General features: G+C 40.1%; 1 protein-coding gene across 3 annotated transcripts in view; it reads right to left on the reverse strand.

The window, feature by feature from the left end:
• cntn4 (contactin 4) overlaps positions 1 to 21811 on the reverse strand; it is a 67563-nt gene extending 45752 nt beyond the window's left edge. The window contains exons 1-5 of one of the 3 annotated variants that reach the window (XM_047026246.1): positions 21469 to 21811; positions 21158 to 21289; positions 13981 to 14117; positions 3802 to 3934; positions 227 to 402 (exon numbers count right to left, since the gene is read on the reverse strand). In XM_047026246.1, the coding sequence (XP_046882202.1) occupies positions 227 to 402; positions 3802 to 3934; positions 13981 to 14035 (364 nt within the window). In that variant the 5' untranslated portion in view covers positions 14036 to 14117; positions 21158 to 21289; positions 21469 to 21811. Of the gene's footprint in view, positions 1 to 226; positions 403 to 3801; positions 3935 to 13980; positions 14118 to 21157 lie in introns of all 3 variants that reach the window. The other 2 variants (XM_047026245.1, XM_047026247.1) reach the window with 2 other exon arrangements.
• Between the last annotated feature and the right edge of the window lie 740 nt (positions 21812 to 22551).

Raw genomic sequence — 22551 nt, forward strand, 5'->3', positions numbered from 1 at the left:
AGTCACCAAAGAAGATTTGTTGGAATCTGTAAGTGCTGTTAGTTATTAAAAAAAAATCCTAGGTAAACAGCTAGTGAATACACACCTGATGCACTGGGAGCATCAGGTCCCTAGAACGTTACTATCACAAGTTCCACTGAAATATCTTTAATACCACATCCATTCACATTGGTGGCTGGTAGAACTTGATTAGAATGGGAATAAAACATTGGTGTTAGTGACTTACATGAAAAGGTTAGGCTGGCCTCTCGGCTGACGATGGTCCCGAAAGAATTGGTGGCGAGGCACTGATATGTTCCAGCATCTTGGTCTTTGTTCAGCTGGCTGATTCTGAGATTTCCTCCAGACAGGCTGTAGTGAGAGCCTGATTTTGGATTGATTACAGTGCCATTCAGTTTCCACCTTAGAAACAAAACGACAATAAATTAGAAGTTTGTTTTTTTGTTTTCACAACAAACAAAAAAATGTACGCTTGTGCACTGCACTTCAAAATTCAAGATTTTAATCTTATTAAAGTACTCAGCATGTAGTTGTATTGACACAGCATGGACGAAAAGGAAGAACTTTAATAACTTCGATAAATACAATTTTTCAAGAGGATTAAGAGCAAAAAGGGGACCCCAATCATGGCCCCCAGTTTAGTGGTGGACTACATAATGAACTACATTGAAGCCCAGCGCACCATGGAGAAAAAAACTACTACATTCTTCCAGAAAACACATAATTTAGGCCATCCATCTAGTAAGACACCCAGTCAAACTGCATAAAAAAGAACCTGAATCATTGTAAAGCAATTCAAACTAATGGGTGCTCCCTGCTTTTTGTACTTTGCATTCTATACCATGCTACATGATTATTCATGGTGTTCCAAGTAATCAGCAAGGTTTATAATTCACTTATGATGCTGGTGGATCCTCCGTCCATACACTTAGAGCAGAGCATTTCACAGAAAACACGCGTGGGAAGAAAATCAATAGCAGTAAATTCCAGTTATAGAGGTATTAACCCATAACTCAAACCCAACACCCTGACACACAGACACACCAGCATACAGTTAACTAATTATCTGTGATGTCCAGCCCTGTTACAACAAAAAGAAGAAAGGCATTTCACAGATGAGCATGCATGATAATTCCTAATCACTTTATTGGAAAATGACCAATGCAAATAATGATTAAGCTCCAGAGGGATTAGCCCTTGATTATATCTTTGGAGGGAAGAGAATAATTGATTGTGCATATGGATTACAAACAGGACTGATGTATTAAAAGGTTTACTAAAATATCTCCATCTATTTGTTACACCTTTGATTAAAGTCTGAGTTTGCTACACGGCCGTCACAAAATAATGTATGCATTATTGATCTAGAGGAAATAGGAATAAAGGCCTTAACAGTTTGCTTAGTATATACAGCATACAATGTATAGTGTCTGAACTTATTTAGCTTTGGTAATCTTTAAAGTCATACTAGTTTATACAAGAAATAACTGACTTTAGAGCTGTGAAGAATTTCTTTAAATGTGATACAGCCTTTTTTGTACCGTCTATATAGAAATTGTTCAGGACTGTCACAAGCCAGTCGAAGTGAGTCCCTTCTCTCAAGAGTGTTGTTATCAAACACCATAGAGGAGGTCCACAGTTTCTTAAGACTACTCCGACAATGTATATACTGTGGAGGCAAACAAGAACAAACATAAATATTTAACTACACAGTGTGAACAACTGTTTAGAATTTCAGAGACAATGATAGAATGACAGGAGCCTCCAGATGATTGAAACCTCATCAGCTCTCACAACAGTCTGTGATGTATGTTTTTATTTTTATAGGGTTTCATGGTCATATTTGAATACACTGTTGAATGTGTCTCCCAATACAAAGTGAAGGACTATCATTTTAGGACAATAATGACATACTGAAATGAAAATATGACAGCTATCTTTGACTCAGATGATGATTGTGATAGAGGACATTATTCCACCAGACTTTAGGTCAACTAGCCTCCAACTCCACATAGAGTGTACTAATGTGAGTGAAAAAGGTTGGCACATATTCCATTATTGCGCCAGTAAACATACCTTTAACAATGATTATTGTATGCTAATTATTGCATTGCTGAGTTAATGTAACAGCTTTGATATTAGCTTTGACATTTTGATGAATTCAGCAATAGATTAAACCAGGTACATGTAAAAGTTACATATTATGTGATTATCTTACTTACTACTAATCATGTTAGAAGGGGACACGAGAACAGCAGTTCAATTTTCTGAGCACAAGCTTTATGCAATCATGTACAAAGGGCAGTGCATACGGTGGCATCGTACTATGCCATCTGGTTTATGAGTTTGTGGAAGGTGGTCTGTTCCTTTCCTTAATCCTTCTGTGTGTCTGCTTTTAATTCAGAAACACCCAAATACACTGGGTATCCACAGTGTTCTGTCAGAATCGTACATTTAGCTTTAAAACATGTAATGTGGGTAGATGCAGTTTAATGCTAATCTCTAAGGTCAACCAGTCACAAGATGCAATTGTGTGATGTGCAGATAATGAATTTTGAACATGATTTAGCCTACAGCTGCCAATGAGAAGAAATCCCTGGTAGACAGCTTGGGCAGCAACCCCACTAGAAGACAGGCCTATACAGCAACCTTGACAGGAAACAGCTGATCAACCTCTAAGCTGGCTCAAGCTCAAGTATTAAATGCACCAATCTTTCTAAATCTCATCCTAGCAATGTCAATGAGCACATGTTTAATTTGACCTCATAGTTGCTAGAGATACAACATGCTAAACTTTCAATAGACTAATAGACCAGGCAGGGGGGAAATGGAAGAGTGAAGGTGGGTAGGTTGTTAGCTCATATGCTTGTGCCATGTGCTGCTCCATTTACAGTCACTAGTGCACAGTGCCCGTGATGCAGTCAGTGATTACAGTAAGATGTCGGTGAGATACACACACAAAGATTCCTGGAACTATAGCTGGTGCACAGTGCCTGTGATGAAGTCGGTGACACACAGACACAAACACTAGCTATATCCATGCCTCAGGAAACCGACCAACCGACTTTGACTTTGTAATTTGATTTGGCTGGTGTGAAGTCCAGTGGCTTGAAAACCTGTAGTTTCTGTACTTTCGTGGAGTCCGCTTGTCTGTAACTCGTTTGTCATAAAAAGCGGTGCACTTTATAGGGCTATTTAATTTTCATGAACCACACATCAGAACATTCACGAACCACCTACACAGCATTTGAACTTCACAGTGTCGTGTGAGATTAGTGGCTCAAGCGTTCAGTGGAGCTCAACTCAACGCTGTGATATTTATTTATTGCGATATCCATAGTGACAGCTCAACATGGCTGAAAGGGATCCATCGCGAAACATGGTGGCAAATTATAATTTTCGATTGTGAAGCGCTCATAAACAACATAATCCGCAGCACTGGGTCCTGAGACGGACACCTGCAACATAATAACTTCTTGAGCTATTTGTTCCACTAAAAGCCCCCTAAAATCCCACTATGAAACTTGCACAGACAGACACACAGACAGAGATTTCTTGCATTGAAGTATAGATGCTGGATGTCCAAAAAACTGATTCAAGTATGATGATGGTTGTTTAACCGTCACCTAACACTTTCTGTGAAAAGACTGTAGTGTATAGGTATAGTCAATAAGAAAAATAACATTTTTTTTTTATGCTGAGCCAATCCTTCTTAGTGTCTCTTTCAGCTCTGCACATACCATATATATTGTTTGTAGCCGTTGTGTAAATTGGAAAAGGTGTTTACTCCAGTGTACTCACCTATATAGAGTAGGTGGACTTCCCTGGGCCTCACAGCTGAAAACCACCTCCCGGTTCTTTTCCAGGGAGTCAACAGGGAATACTATGCTGCCGGGCTGCTTGGTGAATACAGGGCTCTGCAGGACACCACTTCCTACAGGACAGAAGGGAAAGACAACACATCCACTTACACTTAGACACCAAACCTTGTGAAACAGGCAATTAGTCAGACAGGCCAAACAGACTAGACCTTGTAAACTGGAGGGAGCAAACCACAAGCAGACAAAACATATCAATTAATTCAGCTTGTCACTGCACCATGGCACAGGAACGACTTATTTGAGGTGGGATGTGTCTTCAAAAGCTATTTAGTTGGTAATAGGATAGCTCCTGATTTATACAGAACATCCGACAGGGAAGGTTTCTCATTTGCCTTTTGTCAACGTGCATCCTATTTTACCAAGGAGCTATCGGAGTAGTTCTGTCCCCACAGACGTTCAAGCAATTAGTTGTGTGGTTAGCATTCCTCGTTTGTGGTTGGTATTCTCTTTGAGGAATGACACACACAGCGGAAGTCTCCATTACTGCATGGAAAGCTGAGCATCCAATGGACTGCATGTGTCTGTTGACTTGGTGTCAGTAAGCCATGGGAATAATGGATAAGAGACACCACTAAAATAATGATTTTACCTTTGGCCCAGAATGTGATCAGATGCCATCTTAGTGGTACATGTATACACCACATAACTCCACAGACTTCACTTCATTTTTACTTTGTGAGAGTAAATGAAACAACCCAGACTTCACGGACAAAAACTGTGCAATGTTGCCAGGCTGGATTGCTACTATAATTGTACAAATGATACGGATGTCTGATAATTGAACAAAAAATATTAATACAAATATTGAATCACATGTTCAAGCATAAGGGTGTCCATATGTGCACTTGGCACCAGGACCCGAGGTCTCAGTTCGATGTTCGACTTTGTAGTCGTGTCATCGGACCTGAGGCCGAATGTCTTGGACACTCGGGTGAGGAGAGGGGCGGAGCTGTCAACTAATCACCACTTGGTAGTGGTAACCCTCGAACCCGGTAGTGGACGCCGGAGGTGAGGGATGTCAAGCTGAAGAAGGAGGCCTATCGGACTTTATTGGCAGGTAGGACTCCAGAGTCAGCTGATGTGTACCGGCAGGCCAAGCGGAATGCGGCTTTGGCGGCCACGGAGGCAAAAACCCGGGCGTGGGAGGAGTTCGGCGAGGCTATGGAGAAAGACTTCCGAACGGCTTCGAAAAGGTTCTACACCACCATCCGGTGACTCAGGATGGGGAAGCAGTGCACTGTCAATGCTGTATATGGTGGGGATGGTCGACGGGGGACGGCCTGGATCGGTGGAAGGAATACTTTAAAGACCTCCTTAATTCCACCAACACGCTTTCCGATGTGGAGGCAGAGTCTGGGGGGGAGCCTTCTATCACTGGGGTTGAGGTCGCCAAGGTGGTTAAAAAGCTCCGCGGTGGCGGGGCCCCTGGGGTGGATGAGGTCCGCCCGGAGCTCCTTGAGGCTCTGGATGTTGTAGGGCTGTCTTGGTTGACACGACTCTGCAACATCGCGTGGACATCGGGGACAGTTCCTCTGGACTGGCAGACCAGGGTGGTGGTTCCCCTCTTTAAAAAGGGGGACCAAAGTTGGGGGACCAACCTTAGGGGGATCACACTCCTCCGCTTCCCTGGAAAAGTCTATTCAGGGGTCCTGGAGAGGAGGGTCCGTCGGATTGTCGAACCTCGGATTCGGGAGGAGCAATGTGGTTTTCGTCCTGGCCGTGGAACTGTGGACCAGCTCTACACCCTTGGCAGGGTCCTGGAGGGTGCATGGGAGTTCGCCCAACCAGTCTACACGTGTTTTGTGGATTTGGAAAAGGTGTTCGACCATGTCCCTCGGGGGCTCATGTGGGGGGTGCTCCGGGAGTACGGTTTCCCAGATCGGGGCTGTTTCGTTCCTGTACGACCGGTGCCAGAGTTTGGTCCGCCTTGCCGGCAGTAAGTCGAACTTGTTCCCGGTGAGGGTTGGTCTCCGTCAGGGCTGCCTTTTGTCACCGATTCTGTTCATAACTTATGGACAGAATTTCTAGGCGCAGCCAGGGCATTGAGGGGGTCCGGTTTGTTGACCTCAGGATCAGGTCACTGCTTTTTGCAGATGATGTGGTCCTGTTGGCTTAATCGGCCTGTGACCTTCAGCTCTAACTGGAGCGGTTCGCAACCGAATGCGAAGCGGCTGCGATGGGAATCAGCACCTCCAAATCTGAGGCCATGGTTATCGAGCGGAAAAGGATGGAGTACAATCTTCGGGTCGGGGAGGAGATCTTGACCCAAGCGGAGGAGTTCAAGTATCTCGGGGTCTTGTTCACGAGTGAGGGAAGAATGGAGTTTTCTCCGCAGGGTGTCCGGCCTCTCCCTTAGAGATAGAGTGAGAAGCTCGGTCATCCGGGAGAGGCTCAGACTACAAACACTGCTCCTCCACGTCGATAGGAGACTATGTCTCTCGGCTGGCCTGGGAACGCCTCGGGGTCCCCCAGGAAGAGCTGGTAGAAGTGGCCGGGGAGAGGGTAGTCTGGGCCTCCCTGCTTAGGTTGCTGCCCCCGCGACCCGACCCCCGGACAAGCGGCAAATGACGGACGGACGGATGGAATATTGAATCAGCAAAGTATTAGCAAATTACCAATTATTTCAAATCTGTGTAGCAATATTTTGCAATCTGCTAATGAACTATGTATAAATGGCTTACTTGTTTAACAATTATAATCTATGTGATATTTCCAAAAAGGACACCTAAATGCAAAACGAGTGTGGGTGGTTAATGCTTTAATTTAATGAAGAGTAATGAATTAGGGCAAACTAATTAATCTGACTGATATGACTGAAGTTATTCTCAAACCAAAGCTAACTGTGCATTTATGTGCAACCTGCTCTGCATAACTAAGAATAATTCACATGATTCTGAAATGGCTAGGGTCAGAGGTCTTACTGATGGCCAGCAGCAATGCACTCTGTCACTGCAATGGAAATCCAGGCCACTTATTTTCCATTCCAAAACAGAAAAGCTTTTCTAGCAGCAGGAGGCATACAGATTACATGTGCAGTAAATAACAAAGCAGTACATGTGCAGTAAATAACAAAGCAGTTCAAAACTTAGACTGGTAGTCTGGTGAAAATATAAGGTGTGCTGTGTGAAAATCAATACATCTGTTGACTTGGGGATGTGTGTTTGGGAATCCTCAGGTTTCCCTTGAGAAGAGTAGATAAATAACAGCCATACTCCAGGGGTGACATGAGACGGACAAGATAATAAATACACATCCTGTACACACACAAATAATACCTGAAATACCATAAATTGATGTATGTGTAATTATGCAGTATGTTGCAGTGAGTTACAGTACAATCATGTACAACTTGGCAGTCTTTGCAGATAAGAATGATTTCAAGTTGGATGTTAGTAGTCTTCCAATAATATGTGGGCCTATATGTACTCCAACACAGAGCAACAATACATTTGTCTTTTATTTCAATAGTTTTAGTTAGTTCTTCTGGGCAGCATTTCTGCTTTATTTGTTTTGACAATGACGGACAGGAAAGTATGACATGCAGGAAGTGGCCCATGCTGGAATCAAACCCAGGCCCCTGCAGCAAGGCCTCAGCCTATGTGGTACATGCTCTCCCTGGTGAGCCAACGGTACACCCCACAACTATCTTAGTTAACTGCAGTATGGCAGCATTAGTTAACTATGCAGCATGGATATATGGGAGGTGAAAGCACTGTGGTGCCACTGCTGGAAGGGAGCCCCAGCCCCCCCAAAAATGCAAAATTTTGAATTGTTCTCACCAATTCGAGAGGGGATACATTTAAAGTCAAATATATTAACTAAACTGTCGTATATTAGCTTAACTGTAGACAGATTCTTTTAAGGAAATTATCCGATTTAATTTAGGTTTGAGTATAGTAATCTGTATTTAAATGAGAATAAGCATTAAGGAACACATTTATGTTAACATTTCCCTTCAATGTTATTGCACTTGAGCTGGCTTAATGAGGCTTGTTTTGTTTCCATTTAGACAAACACGTCAGCTAAGGCCTCACAGGGAAGACTGAACTCCCCAGTGAAGTGACAGGTGAGTATTCAAGTCTAAGGATGGATGATGAAACAAGACCACAGAATATTGCCATGCAATATTCTTTACAGTACACAACCGATTGTCCTCTTACTGCAACTGATGTATTATAAATGCAGTGATAATATATTTAAATCAAGTGGTTGTACTTATATTTGCATTTGAAATACATGTCTAGACAGGTCAGCTCAGCTCTTGTACGCACTTTTTACACTACACTGGCAAAGTTTGAATTGGATTGCATCATAAGCCACACATACACACACACACACACACACAGTACTCCCAAAAGCCCTCATACCACTAATATGAGTCACAGCGGCTTGCTGTTTATAAAGATGGCATATTTTGTCTCAAGCCTAATGAGATTTCATAAACATTTACATGATTGTAGTAAAGTAAAATCTTGATTAAACTTCAAGCAGGTGGATTTCTTATTAAATAAAATAAAAGAAAATGGTGAATTTGTCCTTGGGGGACAGAAACCATGAACCAGTGCAATAGAACCCATCTTGCCTGGTTTTCTCTCTGCAAAAAGCTGTGAAAATCAATGAACCCCCTCCTCTCAGCCTCTCAATTAGCCTCACACACTCATTAAAAAGTCTACAATCTGTCAGAAAACAATGCTAAACTTGTGACGATGTACAGCTTTTCAGTGCTTTTCTCAGACTGACAATGGCATTAATCATTCATTTCTCAAGCTTGTGTGACTCAAGCACCATTGCAAAATTGCCTTTGAAAACTGTGTACCCACACATGGTGAATCATGGTGGAGAATACTGAAGAGCCATGAGGCTAACAAGCCTGATTTCCTAGATTGCATGAATAAAACATTTATTGATATGCATATCAAAAGAAAAGTGTTGACAAAGCAAAATAAAACCATAGCGAAAAAGCTAAACAGCCAATGAGAGGGAAGGAGAGGAGCAGAAAAAAAACCAGAAGAGAAGATAGGAGAGGAGAAGAGAGATCAGCTCCTTGCATTTGGTCTGAATCACTAACATCCTCAATTAGCAAGGGCTTGGCTCTGTGTGGTTGTCAGGGGACACCCCCTCCTTCATCCTGCCATACAAAGAATAATTGCTTCTCCTGAGGAGCAGGTGAGAGCACCTGGAGAGCTAGGCTCCAGGTTACCAAGACAGTGTTAGATGTCTCTGACAATAGTTGAGTTCTCTGTAAGTCTGTCATCAGACAGACATATGCACTAATGAAACTCTTAATGGAACAGAGACCCAGAGAGAATCTATTTGGTTGTGGAGGTATTTGATCTAATACTTAAAATGCAACTATACAGTATGAAGTGTATGATTGTATAATACGTTGCTCAATGTAAGTTCTAAATAAAAAGGCGAGGTGGCATCATCCTTAAAAAGCACACGCCCACTGGTTGTCTTCTTCGACAGGGCAGGGATAAAGCTAACATACCTTACACAGTAATCTACTTGTAATCAACACATTTTAATGAAGAGGGGACAGCTGTGCTGCTCAGGAGGTCCACATGGACAGAGCCCTGTGGGAGCACTGGGCCACGAAGCACACCCAGGAGCACTGGCTCAGCTGGCCAGACACCAGCAGGGACACCTCAAGCTGCTCAGCCATTGGAAGGACAGAGGTCAATGTTCACCCTTCCATTGACAAACTGCCTGAAGAGAGATCATCTCTATTAGAACCACAGCTTAACATCAAATCAGACCATCTGACATGCATGACAACCTAGGTCTGACTATTCAATGTCCTTCATGGCCACAGTACACAAACATTGAGAGGGGCATAGAGATTTAACATTGTTCTCCAATGTCATTATGATTTTAAGATATTCTGTACATATTTACAATTGCATTTCAAGTCAATACATTCTCTACTGTCTATATTTCCCCACAATTTCACAGTATTTCTGTCAGAAGAAGTCGTGTTAAATGTAGTCTTTATTTGACAAACTTGTCATTGGACAATTTAACAAGGTTTCAGTTAGATAATTTTACATATGTTTGGTGACTGTTCTTCTGTTTTGTGAGGACGTCCCACAATGCCATATTAAGATTACCATAATTGATATGAATCATGAAAAGATCGTATAGAATTGTTTCCAGCTGCATTAGAGTCATAAATAGCCTATACTATAGCAGGTGTCTAAGACATTTTTTGAAGGAATAAATTCATTATTTTCACCTTATTGAAGACATTTATGTACAGTAAGTGCTCAGTAGACCTAACAGGGCATGCTATTGATGCATCACAAGAGTTGTTCACAATAGCAGCAGTAGGACTGTGAAATCTCAGAATATGGAAAAGACCAAATGTAAAGTAACAGTTCTGCTGTTAGTCCAGTGTATCCAAACCAATACAACTAAACCATAAAATGTTTGATTGCCCATACTAATTTACTTTACAGACTATTTACTATTTGTAGATAAATAAAATGTCCTTTCTTTACATTAGATTGCTTTCCTATGTGTGTCCTTCATTATGTTCTGCTATTGCCATTTCAAAAAGGTGATCATTAAACATAAAATCTCATTGCTTTTCAGAGAACAATTCACTCAACATGCTGCTATAATTTGACCACTCTTGGAAAAGCATTCGAGTCAATGCATATTGCCAACTGAGACATTCTAATTGTGAGGGGTATATATTTCAGCCATGCTTTTAGCTGGGCAAGTAGAGACCCTGGGACAGCATTAGTGATGTAACATTCTGTGTTCATGATGTCTTGTCACCCAACAGGTCCAAAGACAGGTTAGAACAAGTATAGTAATGTCTCTAGAGATTTCAAGGTCACCTCATGTTCAAATGGGAAATTACCCAGCAGTGTTTCCCACACATAGACTAATTTGTGGCGGTGCGCCACAGAATCAACACCGGCCGCCACACATTGCGTTTCGTAAAACATTTTTTTATTATCGCTATTTAGGTTAAAACACGCAGCGTATTCGTTCAGCTGCATTTCCTTTCCCCTGCTCTCCCTCCGTCTCTCTGTCACTCATGCATCTTTCCCACATATGCACACAGTCACAACGTCAGCACACGTTAGCAACAATGCATACATATGCCGTTCTAGTAAGACCGACAGCCATATCAGCGAGCCTTCAGCATTAGTGCCGTAGCTAAAAGTCGAGGAAAGTTGAGGCTACTTTTCGCTAGGTACCTTACTCACATTTACATTTAGTCATTTAGCAGACGCTCTTATCCAGAGCGAGTTACAGTACTCGGAAGTTTCCCCTTCGTTCTTTTGGTGAGAAGTCTCAGGAGCTAGCTACTTACTCGGCGTCATGGAGCCGACCAGTTAAATAGTTGTTTAGCACTAGCGTTGCTACATGCATAATGCAGAAATGATATGTTAGTTGTTGTTAATTTGTGAAGGTGTGAATCATTTTGGATTAATATTTAATGTAACAAATTATTAACAAATTAACTGTGTAACGAATTATTAACGAAGCAATTATTACGACCCCCCCCCCCCCCCCCCCCCCCCCCCCGCCACAATTAGATTTCTAATCTGTGGGAAACACTGCCCAGCATTTAGCCACCAAGTCTAAGGGTGAGGAAAGCCATACTAAGGTCCTCTTTCACATGCATGGCAAGACTAGTGTATAATGTTGATCTCTCGAGTAGGGAGATACTTAAATTCTCCATATCCATGGCATATCAGGTGTGGCAAATCAAGTTCTCAGGTGCCAAATGGCATCAAGCAGGAATGTGTGTAAGCTCCTATTAAAGGCTCACGAAAGTGTGCAAAGGATGAATACAATTACTGCAATGGCATAGTCATTGTCACAGAATAAGCAGGAGTAACATGTAAGGAATCAGAATTGTATGCATGTCCAGTGGAGGACGGCGATACTGCGGTAATCAGACGCCAACAGCGAGGCTTAGAGTGACAGTGGGAATGTGAGGCTAGCCTGTCATGCAGAACAAAGGTTTACTGTTGGAGGAGCAGAGGACACACAACTTCACAGTCCCCGTTTCACATACGCTACGGCTTGCAATATGACAAGTTATTGTTGTGTTTTGTTGTTAATTTGATCAATTATTTGCAATTTGACAAGTTCTGTGACCTTGAGACCTTTTCCATCAGATCTATTAACCACCCTCTGACTGAGGAGCTACTCACCTCCAGAGAAAAGTGTAAATCTTTATCAGAGAACTCAAATAAATACAAAAACTAGTTAACTGTATTGTAAGATGAATGAATGAGTTTAATATTATCATTATGAATCAAACAATTGTGTTATGGTAAAGCAGGTAGAGTACAGCTTTCATTTGAAGCTTGGATAATATCATAGTGTCATTTGAGTTGGAACTCAAAGGGAGTAGACATCAAGGCCAAGCACAATTAGCTGTTAATTCATAGAACCAGAATGTCCCACAGTGGCAGCAGCTGTTCTGCTGGCTAGACTGTGAGAGCAGCAACAAGTAAACTCAACACCATGCTTATCAGAGCTTGTCAATCAGCACTGAACCTCCTGCTATGTGTCACCAAGAGTGACTGATTGCCACTAAGCCCAGGGTGATTGAACGTTGGAAAAATGCATATCCCTGAGGAAGCCACACTTATGCTGACTCGGTTGCAAAAAGTAAAATCTCAACATTTTCATGAAACAAAGTCTAAAACAAGTCTGGTGTGAGTTGAGTAATAAGTGGACGGGTTTAGAGGGCAGTGCTTCTTCATTAGAGCCTTTTCCTCATCTTGATTAGGATAATGATTCTTGATTAAACACTTTGTGAAATCCAACTGATGTTCTCTGTTGACCCCACCAATTTGTAAGAAAGACAAATTAAAGTCCTCCATCAAAATGTGATCAATGCCAAAGAGCCCTTGGGTGAAACGGGGACCACAGTATAATAACGCAATAATTCAGCTTTACTGTACAGTAAATGAGTGACGGATAAAAAACTAACTTATGCCCCCCTGTAAGCCAGCTTTATTCTGTATCAATCTGAGGCATCACCTTAAGCCTTATTTCTTTTACGACAGCTTTATAGACAGAATGGGAGGATATAACCACAAGTCTCAATTTCCCACTTCAATAGTGTCTATGATCCCATGACCAAAGATGGCCTAATTGAGTGGGAGGTGCTACAACAAAACCAGCTGTGGTTATTCAATATGTTGTACATAATTAAAATAAAAAAATATATATATATTGGAAAGGGTTCTTCTCACGTTTAAAGTCTCTGTCAACCACCATCATTCACTAACGTCTTAACTGTGAGTCAGCACTGAAAGACATTTCTACAATGCGGCTCAGGAAAGCTATCATATCACTTAGGTCCGCAGTCACGTGTACGCATGCAACAAATGCCACCTTCATTAACGCCTTGTCACGCCCACGGCCATGACCCTGCCTACGTTTGCATGCCCTCGTGTGTCCCTGTGGTCTGTGTTTATTAGTTTCACCTGTGTCTCGTTGACTGTCTGTCAGTGGTCTCGTTAGTATTGTTGCATTCACCTGTGTCTTGTTTGGTTTGGTATTTAAGTCCTTGTTATTTGTTCAGTCTTGGTCAGTCATTGTGTGTTTCTTGCTGTTTATCTGAAATCTTTCTTTTACAGTACACCTATGTCTAAAGTGAGCTCTACCCTTGCATAGTATAGTTAAGTATGGACATGGAGTTTTTGATTACGACAGATCCAAGGTCATTGCCTTTTCTCTCAGGTGATGTAATCTCACACTTATTTGCAATCAATAGATTCAATTTAATATTTGTATCTTTAGTTTCATATCTGTAACTTTAATCTCCTCATTTAAAATCATGAAGACAAACCCAACTGCAGTCAACCTTTGCTGAGTGCCACCCCCACAACACTTATTTACTTTGACAATTCCTTTCTTATTAAATAAACTCTTCCACATTATTTGTAACCTAATGGAAAAAAAGAAATTAATGTTTGCCTGTGGCAGGTGTATTTGAGTTACCTCCATTCTAAACTATGCCTTTCATACTTCAACCTGCCCTAAATACATATGAATAAGGACACAAACATCCCAAAGAAGGCTCTTGCGAGCATCAAAAGTTCTTAATAAGGTACTTTACCTGCAAGGCACCTCGTGAGTGATGGCAGCACCAGCAGTTTCCATAGCAACATCATATTCAGTTTTGTAGGGTTACAGTAGACTCACATCCAATCACAAATGTACGGTATCCTTTGTGTTCCTTTCTAGGAATTCAATCTGCATGAAAAGAGACAGGTGAAATTAATAAATAAATAATAATGAACTGTGATAAGTAAGAAAAGACAGATCATTAGCACTCGTACTGTGGAATAAAACAGACCATTCATTAGGAAAGTGCATGAAGTGAAGTAAACTTACAAATTAAATTAAACAGAAGTTTGACTGTTGGTGCACAAAAACAGTGTAAATATAATTAACTATAAACACTAATTTTTTTGAAAATGGTATACAATAAGCCTAAATTAAGAGTAGTCTAGAATAAGTGGTAACCTTACACGTGATTATCAAACATTTAGTGAATAGAAACCCACTGACAAAACTGACAGTCCCACTAGTGTCAAAGGCCCGATTTATTTCATTCCTCTACAAAAATACCAAGGATATTGCCATGGTTTAAGTAAACATTTTACATTTAGTAGGCGCTCTTATCCAGAGCGACTTACAGTGAGTACAGGGAAATTTCCCCCGTGGCAAGTAGGGTGAAGTGCCTTGCCCAAGGACACAATGTAATTTGGCACGGCGGGGAATCGAACCATTGACTTTCTGATTACTAGCCCGATTCCCTAACCGCTCAGCCACCTGACTCCTTAAACAAACATAAACGTCTGCATTGTGTCAGTGGGATAGTAATTCTCTCTGCTCCAGGCCTTAAATGTACAGAGAAGGACAGATCATGGATGGGATGTGGGGTGTGAAGGCACCAGAGGAAAGAATTCCATCAAGACACTTATGGTAGAACTTTCCATTAGTATTAGATGCTACTGAAGAGTAATTTATGATTTACCTGTAAGATACAATCCCTGCCTTCTGAAAATATATACAGTTGTGACCCGAAGCATACTATAAAGGAATGCCAATCCTGTAGCATGGATTCGCCAGCCAGCATTATTTTATTTTTTTTACCAATTTACCAAATAGTGCCTTGGCCCTTTTTTGTATTTTTTCCAATGGAGTGGTACAGTGTTTTGAGAAATAGACATGGAAGGGTGGGCTAAATGGGACACAGTGGGGGTAGGTACTGAGATTTATGCAGCTTTCCAGAGTAGTCTAAGGGTAGAATACTGAAAATGTCTGTAGAGAATGTCACAAGCTGCCTCTGGAAAAGATACGTACTTATGTTGAAAATGTATTAAAGCAATGTGACGAGCTAAGTAATGAAATGTACCATTTACAAAGCTTCTCTAGACAACAAGCTACAATAATCCAATGTCCCTTGGGTAAATATATGTGTATTCATAGAGATCAGTCTAGCACAACTCTTAACATTTCCCAGACATACTGTATCAGAAGTGTTTAAAACTTAATGTGATTGAAACTACTTTTTACTTGAAATGTTATGCCACACTTAAAATGTTCTTCTGAGTAATGCAATTATTAAATGTAAAACAATGGATGGAGAAAATCAATGAGTGACAAGATTCTATATCCTCCATTTGTGTGTCCCTTTGGATAAAAGCATATGCTAAATTAATACAATTTGAAATATTGTCTTAGAAAATGTATCTGAGACTTAAATCTTGGTTTGTCTGAGTGGGTTTGTCTCTTTTTCATCCCTTTCAAGACTTTCGAGGCACTGTGTTCTACTACTGGCAGGGAATATATTTGTTATTTGTTATTATTTTGTTGTTTTATTTGTTGTTGTTTGTATTTTCATAAGTTAGTTACAAATCCAGTTATGTCTTGAGACAGCGACCATGGGCCAAATATTCCCACTTGTGACTGAAATCAAGTGATGCCAACATGAGATGTGTATTATTTCTCAAAAGGGCTTCCAATCAGAGTATTCAGTAAGAGGACTTGCTTGCAAGCAAATACAAATTTATTAATGAATTAATAACATATTGCTAAAATAAAATCTATGCCCTCACCAGGGAAGCCTATTAAAGTACACAAGGCATGTGGACAATCAATTGTGGTCTAACACTGAATAAAAGCAATTCAGTGTTAGACCACATGGAATTCATTTAAACAACTTGGTTTCTTTTGCTATCCTCTTTTCCTTAGCTCTTAAGTGGTGAGTTAGCATCTGTGGTACAGTCCAGAACTTGTCCATTTGAATGTTAGTCTTGTCTCTCAAATAATGGAGTGAAAACTAAATGAAGATCCAAACGTTATAGTTTTGACTGAAACTTTGTACTAACTTGTTGTATCAAAGACTGACATTTTACTGTATCAATATGACTATCCCACAATAGGTGTAGTCCTGATTAAAGTCTTAGCTTTAAATATAGCTCTATACCTACAATTAGCTACAGGCCTCTAATTCTTTGGGATTTACCATTCAGTATCTTCATTAGCAGTAAATTACATGAAATTGGAAATCTTCTCATTCTGAGAAATAGTAGAATTTCAGGAAACAGGATAACCTGGGCCAATGTACCTCCATTGACAGTGTTCTCACAAACTGACTTACCCTGAATACATTTAATATAGATTAAATGTTCATTCATTAAATACAACTAGTATGTTCAAGGGCTGAGACAACTGGAATATAAGATCAAAATAAAGGAAAGAAAATGAGGAAGTGTGTATATTGTATTTGTCTTATTAAATGGTACCATGTATTGTATGTACAACAGTAACAGCAGTGGGTGCCAGTTTGACATATGACAATGACAGTTATGGCTCGACGAGTATCCAAGAAAGGGTTGTTACAGGCTCCATTACGCTTACATAAGCATCTGTCTACCCTACATTAGTGATACAAGTTAGTAGGCTTCTACATAATGTTACACAAATATAAAATCTAATTGCTTGGTTCATGTGCAGTACTCTGTCTTCATATAATGAAGTCAGAAAAAACAAAGGTTTTGAATGACATGTGTTTTGAAAACTGATCTTTTTTTTATGCCTGAGAAGAACTTTTGACGCTGTGTTCACTATCTAGGCTTCTAGCTCTCCACAAGTACTTCTTCCAGCCGGTCACTTGATTAAACTCCCAGAGGATCACTCTACCCTCTACAGCTAAATACAATAAGTGCTTCAATAAAATGTCTAGGTATTTAGCATATCTAAATGCATGTATAAAATATTAGTCCTTAGGAAAACAGGGAATGCGTCAACACAACTGATTAAATCAAGCCATTCCAATAACCATTTCTTAGGCAGTGTTACACCTTTGTTGGGTGAATTATGTATAGTAGAGTCTAACAAAGTAGGTCTTTTGAATGCATTCTGTTTCAACTGCTCTCTACACTTCTAATTTGTCTTTTATTGAAAGGATGAGAGAAGGAAATAACACCACATGGGCCATACGGTTTTTTATTGTGTTTGTATTGCAATAAATGAAGTAGGAAAGACTGCTCATGACCACACCCAATGGAGTACTATACATTTCAAAATACTTGCGCAATCAGATAATGTCCCATTGCGATAATGCAGTAACAAAGTGCTGAAAGATAAAAAGAATTCCCATGTCAAGTCGTCAACTGAAACCCATTCTAGAAGAAACACAGACCTGACCTCTTGCTGTGATTACTTGGAAAGCTGTTGTTAGCAGTCCACATATAAAGCATATTTAATAATGCAACAGTCCCAATGCTTGTATTTATCCTCAAGCTAGTTGTATGGTGGTGTTGTTGTTATTGAACCCTCTATTAAAGCCAGTCCCAAGAAGTTGCAATGCTGCACCATGTTTAAAGAAAACAATGCAAGCAAACCATAAAACAGATTTTTTTTATAGAATACATTTAAGCACTTATTTTAGGCAGCAAACAGGACTTTACACATGGGGTTGCATATATAGTACTGTATTTACTACTTTAATTCATATATTTTTCTGAATTCTACTTCATAAATTATGAACGAGGAGATCAGGGTTAAAAAAACCCAGAGGGAATAAGAGATTGTTTAATTGAAATCCAATCCATAGCCTGTGCAGAGACCACAATATTTCAGACAGAGAACTAATCACTTGGGTCAGACTAAATCCCTTTCAGTGAAAAAAAGCATTTATACTAGGTGACATATTTTGCCTTTGCCCTTTTTAATATAGAACTGGTAAGGGTTGAAGACGTGAGTTACTTTTTTCTAAATTGTAGATCATTGAGTAGATGCACAAATTGATACATGGCTCCCTCAGTCTTAGTGGGATTACCGTTACCTACATTTTAGAAAGTATGAGTCTCTATGGTAATTTTCAACAAAACCAACTGGGGTGTTGAGTGCTGTTTTATGCACGTAGAAACATGTTGTTATGGGAGGATAAGGAATTGTCAGACAAGGTGTCCCCTCTAAAGAAAAAGGAAACACTCGCAGTCAATTGGAGCCTTTTTTCTCATATCAATCAAAACCCATTATAGGTAACACAAAAGAATAGACTAGTATGGTTGTCTATTAAAACAACACCTGGGGATGATCACTTATGTGACAAAGCAGAACCGTGACAACTTAAATATAATCAGGGCTTTCCCAGTTTGAGGTGTTGAGGTACAATAAATAAGGTGCTGGTAGGTGGAAAAATTACCTTAGGACATCAGACTTTTTAGGGGAATGTAGTTGAACATAATGTGTTGCACGTTGCTAGCCTTGTGTGTCAATGCCGTAAGATCTTTCATTTGGAATTTCGGCTGACAGAGGTTGGGTTCTATAATAAGTTATTCAACATAATGACTGACACTAACTCCAATAAACAATCAACATGTAACTTCTCAGCCGTGTACAGTACACCTCAGTATGACATAGCAGACATAAACCACCCCCTGTTCACTTGCAAAGTAGTATTAGGGGCCTGTAGCATCCTCACTATATAAAAAGGATGCTCTGAACAATCTCACAGCACTGTTTACTTTTAAAAACCAGCAGAGTGCAGCAAAAATTATTTTTTTTTGCAGAGGTGCTAAACTACTAACACTGAGCATTTGTCTTTATTTACTGCTCTTGGCCCCATATGTCTTTCCAGCTTGTGTGAGGAGGACAGTCTCCACAGCAAGACAGTCTCCACTATGTCTACTCATAAAATATATTCATTCTGTTGGAGTGATCCATAGTAGCGATCTCATCCAGAGACTGCTATAGGTCTACAACATGCTACAACATCATTATGCAAACCTTCAGAAGGTAGCAATGTGCTGACTGATGGCCAACTAGTTGTGTACAGTATGGGTAAAGTGGATAAAGTATCTGATAGATCAATTACAATGTACACAGAGGTACTTACTTGGACGATATTGGAAAGTGTGAGCACATTTTTGGGCCTTAAAGACATCGTGTGTTGATACTATGATACCCCAACAAAGTGTGTTATCAGTGTGAAAGTAAGTAAGACACTTTTTATCCCAATGTGCAGACTGATACAGTGCCTGTAAACCCCTCTGATACAGTTGAGTGGTGAGGGGATTTTGGTTGGCCAAGCTGCAGGACAACAGGTTATGGGGTGTGCACATTTGGTTGTGCCTTACTGAATATTACAACTAGTAAAACTTGTTAATGTGAATAGTAAGGCTTAGAAGTGTAGCAGGGATATAGCTAAACAACTGAAAAGCTTCAACTTCCAGGCTACAATGAAATTGCTTTGCAACATTAGGACTGTTACTTACTGTACAGGGGCTTAAATCCCAGTGGATAGTACAGTAAACACAGAATTGTCTGTTTTCTGAGAAAATAATTCTATACATAAAATGAAAATACCCCTGATGATAGTTTTTCAATACTTTTACGACTGGAAACCGTCCAATTAAATTTTCATGGTGTCTCTAAATGTATCCAACCCAGAATCTTTTTAATGTCACTTCTGCCTTACATCACTTCTGACAGGCTGTTGGGTTGCAGCACGCTACCCATTAAAGGCATATTTTCAACTTCCTGCAAAGCTGCATGTGGCTGGGCACTCTCAGTCCTTCATGGAAGCACCAGCAAAGATAGTTAATTATATTTACAATAGTTTGTGTAAAGTTACACAGTATGGTTGACTCTGAGATTGTCCATGAAGCTGCTATTGCATTTTCATAAAAATAATTATAAAAATACAAATACAAAAATATATTGGTGTACCTGTTAATACAATCATGACTGCTTTTAATTTTCCTTATAAACTGTTTTAATTCACATCATACAGCTTCTATCGACTCTTACTACACGTTCAGTGCACTTTTTGGCTCATATGAACTTTAACAGGCATGGGAAAATAATCTCATTTGGACAACAAGAAATTATTTAGAATGGGAGAGGCAAATTGAACAGATGCTCAAATATCTATAATGCATATTAAAGACTGGTTTTAGTTCTGACTGGATACGGCGATTGAAAGCAAACGCATCTGCGTGTGCGCGTCAAGATCAGATAGGGACAGCCATAAACCATAGCAGGGTATGTTACCATGATCTGATACTGATTAACAGATGCTCACATTTGCTTTATGTAGATCATGCAATCATATGATTATGGGGAGGTGCTGGGGGATGCAATGGTATCTTGTTACTGTATAAATACATAGCTGTTGCTGACAAAAGTTTGTCTGTGAAACGTGAGAAGTTGAGTATGTTCACATATGAGATAGGAGATGTATTTATTTCATGTTATGCCTGTTTAATCTAGTTGGCTAGACAGATACCATGGCCACAGTTGGTGGTCAACGACATAATCAGCAAATCCGCAGAGATTATGATAGGGAGTCAGCGCATGAGATTATCAAACATCTGCACATATCAGAGTGGCACAGCTGACTCACAGGTACATGACAAAATCAACATTCTGAGGCAAATCACATAATCAGAGTTTCACCTCGTGTCTATAAATTCACAGGTATAACCCTGACATGCAAATAACTTCTAGAAGGCACGCTACTTCTCAGTGTAGGGAGTTAAGGCACATCATACTGAAAGCATTGTTTCCATCCAGACTATGTCGTACACTCACAGACTAAAATACAATTGTGAATGGATCACACCAATGGTTACTAAGCACAGTTAAAAATACAAATAAAATAACATTGATGACAACACCAAGTAAACATTAATAGTAGGCTACTACTGCATTTAATTCAAGAAAAATAATAATAACAACGTAGCCTATCAGTAGGATAACAACAATAATCTTACCGTGTACGTTTTCGTCCAAGTTTTTTTTAAATTAATCCGCGTTTCGATACTCTAAACAAAATTCTGTTCACAGGCATGCCTGTTGGTGATTCAGTCGGCAGCTCCACACTATGCGTCCCTTAACCTAGCCTACTTCAGAGAGCATTGCAAAAGCTATATCGTCAAACCTAATTAATTCACATTATGCTAAATTGTGCATGTTCTGGTAGTTATGATAAACCTACTGTAGGCTATGTAAAGCATGTACAGTTTGGTAGATTGCTTAAAATGCCATTTCCCGCGACTACGAACTGAAAGACGTCGCTACTTACTGTGATGCATCAGTTTCCCTCCACTCCCCAACCAGGAGCAGAGCAGACACGAGTACGAGCTGTCTCTCGACGAGGCACTCACTCACCGCACCAACCATTCAAGCGGAACAGACCCTTCTGGGCAGTCTAAGCGGTCGGGATATAATAGCCCAATTCTTTTATCTGGGATGTAATACCAAACAGCTACGTGATCAGTAAAGCAGTCCAGAGAATCAACTAGTCTAGGAGGTGATAGGCTATAACCACTTCTCCCATTGATTAGGAACGTAGTCTTTTGCTACAGTATTACCCTATGAATCATTTTCACTCTACTGAATATGCTATGGCAAGGGGAAGGACACCTCCCACAAGAGATCGGTTACACTTAACTTTGAAGCATTCAAGAAAGCAGTGGGTTTGAATTTAAATAAGGAAAGGCTACATTTCAAGTGTCCCATTCTATAGGCCTACAGACCTTGTTCAAAGGTTGACAGATCACAGCACAACAACAAATAAAAATGGCAAATGATAGTAGCCTACTAACAACCTAAAAAAATCAGACCCAAAACGACTGAGTGGCGTTTACCCAGTCCTAATGTAGGAAATCATCACTTCAAAGACTACAGCAGGATGCATTAACTAATCAAATATTTATTTGCTCTTAATGAGAGCACATGTATTGGTAAGGATATTGTTTTTTTTTTCATTTAAGGCCATTAAAGTCAGTCAATTAAGCAAAATTGGCTAATGAAATCAATAATTTCCATTGACCACAACGGGGCGGTCTGAATGATGTAGGGCAGGTACCCTGAGAGCGGGGGTTCACAGGGTCATATGGAGAACTGTAAGCCTCTGAATCTAGATTTTAATCAATGAGCTGATTCTATTGACACCTGTGACTCCCAGTGGCATGCAATATCTTTAAAAGGAACAGATGTGATTTGTTTTCTGTTTAGTCTGAGGCGATATATGAAATCACACATATTTGCATATGGTGTCAAGGCAGAATGTCAGCTGTGCATGGCTGCAATAACAATATCTCAAGTCAAAGAGAGTTCAACTCTCTCTGACACAACATTAAGAGTGGTGTGTCTGTATGTTTGT

The sequence above is a fragment of the Hypomesus transpacificus genome, chromosome 9 (genome assembly GCF_021917145.1).
Source record: "Hypomesus transpacificus isolate Combined female chromosome 9, fHypTra1, whole genome shotgun sequence".
In the NCBI taxonomy this organism is placed as follows: domain Eukaryota; kingdom Metazoa; phylum Chordata; class Actinopteri; order Osmeriformes; family Osmeridae; genus Hypomesus; species Hypomesus transpacificus.